Here is a 1584-nt window from a genome sequence, read left to right as displayed (position 1 = left end):
GCGCCCCCGCGCTCGCGAACGCGGGACGCGTCGCGCGCGGACGACGGCCGACCTCGCGTTCGTGCGCGCGCGCGCTCGACGCGACGACGACGACGCTGCGGTTGATCATGTTGCGACACGGCGAGGCGATGATGTCGAACGCGAATGAGAAAGATGCGGATCGCGCGCTGACGCGTGACGGACGCGCGCGCGCGAGAGAGACCGCGCGCGCGGCGAGCGAACGTGGATGGATCCCCGACGTGACCCTGTGCTCGGCGTCGAGGCGAAGTCGGGAGACGCTGGAGGTGATGGGAGAGGCGGACGCGGCGTTCGGCGCCGTCGGGCGAACGATGTATCTCGGGTCGCTGTATCACTTTGCGTCGCTGGACGGGCAGTATCGGACGCACCTGGCGGAGTGCGTGGCGAGGGAGATTGGAATTTTGGCGGCGTGCCCGCCGGAGGAGGCGGCGTGCGCGAAGGTGCCGGACGCGCGGACGATCATGGCTGTCGGACACAACAAAGGCATGGAGGAGGCGGCGACGGAGCTGTGCGGGGAGGAGGTGCGGTTGCTGCCGGCGACGGCGGCGCTGCTCGAACGCGAGGTGGACGCGGATGCCACGTGGGCGGACGTCCTGAGCGAAGGGAAGGGGAAGTGGACGCTCGTCGCCGTCGCGACGCCCGACGGGTTGGTCGCGAACGCGACGTCCTCCTAAACTACACGCGCGCGTCAGCGCGCGTCGCTAATCGAAATCTATGTTTCAGCGCCCGAAATTCAATCGAACGCGGCGAACTCGTCGGAGGCCGCGCCGAACGCGCGCGCGCGCGCGCCCGCCAACTCGTCCGAGACGTCTTCCAAGCGCCCGAGCGGTCCCATGCGAAACGCCGCGTCGGCGATGGGCGAGATCTCCTCGACGTCGTGCGAGACCACGACGACGCATCGATCTCGCTTCAAATCATTCAGCACCGCCGTGATCTCGGCGCGCGCGCGCCAATCCAACCCCGCCAACGGTTCGTCCAAGCACAGCACCTCGGGATCCCGCGCGAGCTGAATCGCCAACGCCAACCGCCGCTTATACCCCCCGCTCAGCGTCCGCACCTCCGTATCCAGCGCCACGTCCGCCATCCCCACCGCCCGCAACGCCGCATTCATCGCCACCGCCAACGTCCGTCGCGTCGCGAACGCGCGCGCGTTCGCCGGCCACCCGAACGTGAGTTCCTCCAACGCCGTGCGTCCCAAAAAGTGCCGCTCCGGGAACTGAAACACCATCCCGACCCGCGCGCGTCGTCCCGCCGCGGTGGTCGACGCGTCCGCGTCGCCGATCGCGATCGTCCCCGACGTCGGCTCCGCGAGTCCGGCGAGAAGGGCGAGCAGGGTGGATTTCCCGCTCCCCGAGCGCCCGACGACGAGATGCAATCCGCGCTTCGCGAGCGCGACCGTCGCGCGCTCGATCACGGTCGCCCCAGACCCGGCGGGGGCGTACGTGACCGCGTTCACGCGCACGTGCGCGTTCGCCGTCGTCGTCGACGCGTTCGACGCCGCGACGGGACGTCGAGACCGCGGACGTCCACGCGCGCGTTCGCCGACGGCGTCGCCGCGACGCGTTC

The 1584-nt window shown here is 70.1% G+C and overlaps 2 protein-coding genes across 2 annotated transcripts; one reads left to right on the top strand and one right to left on the bottom strand.

Annotated features, from left to right (window-relative positions):
* Positions 1 to 107: 107 nt before the first annotated feature.
* On the top strand, positions 108 to 692 carry OT_ostta03g00550 (Histidine phosphatase superfamily, clade-1; the record flags this gene model as incomplete). The annotated part of the gene is made up of 1 exon (XM_022984673.1): positions 108 to 692. The coding sequence occupies one exon, from the start codon at positions 108 to 110 to the stop codon at positions 690 to 692; it is 585 nt and encodes a 194-aa protein (XP_022838414.1).
* A 59-nt stretch (positions 693 to 751) lies between these two features.
* Positions 752 to 1584, bottom strand: OT_ostta03g00540 (P-loop containing nucleoside triphosphate hydrolase; the record flags this gene model as incomplete). Its single annotated transcript, XM_022984672.1, has 1 exon — positions 752 to 1584. A coding segment is annotated over one exon (833 nt), but the record flags the coding sequence as incomplete, so codon positions are not given.

This window comes from Ostreococcus tauri, assembly GCF_000214015.3.
Source record: "Ostreococcus tauri WGS project CAID00000000 data, contig chromosome 03, whole genome shotgun sequence".
NCBI classification, from domain to species: Eukaryota; Viridiplantae; Chlorophyta; class Mamiellophyceae; order Mamiellales; family Bathycoccaceae; genus Ostreococcus; species Ostreococcus tauri.
Note: the sequence above shows the minus strand (reverse complement) of the source record. Positions and strands in the feature narration are given on the sequence as shown.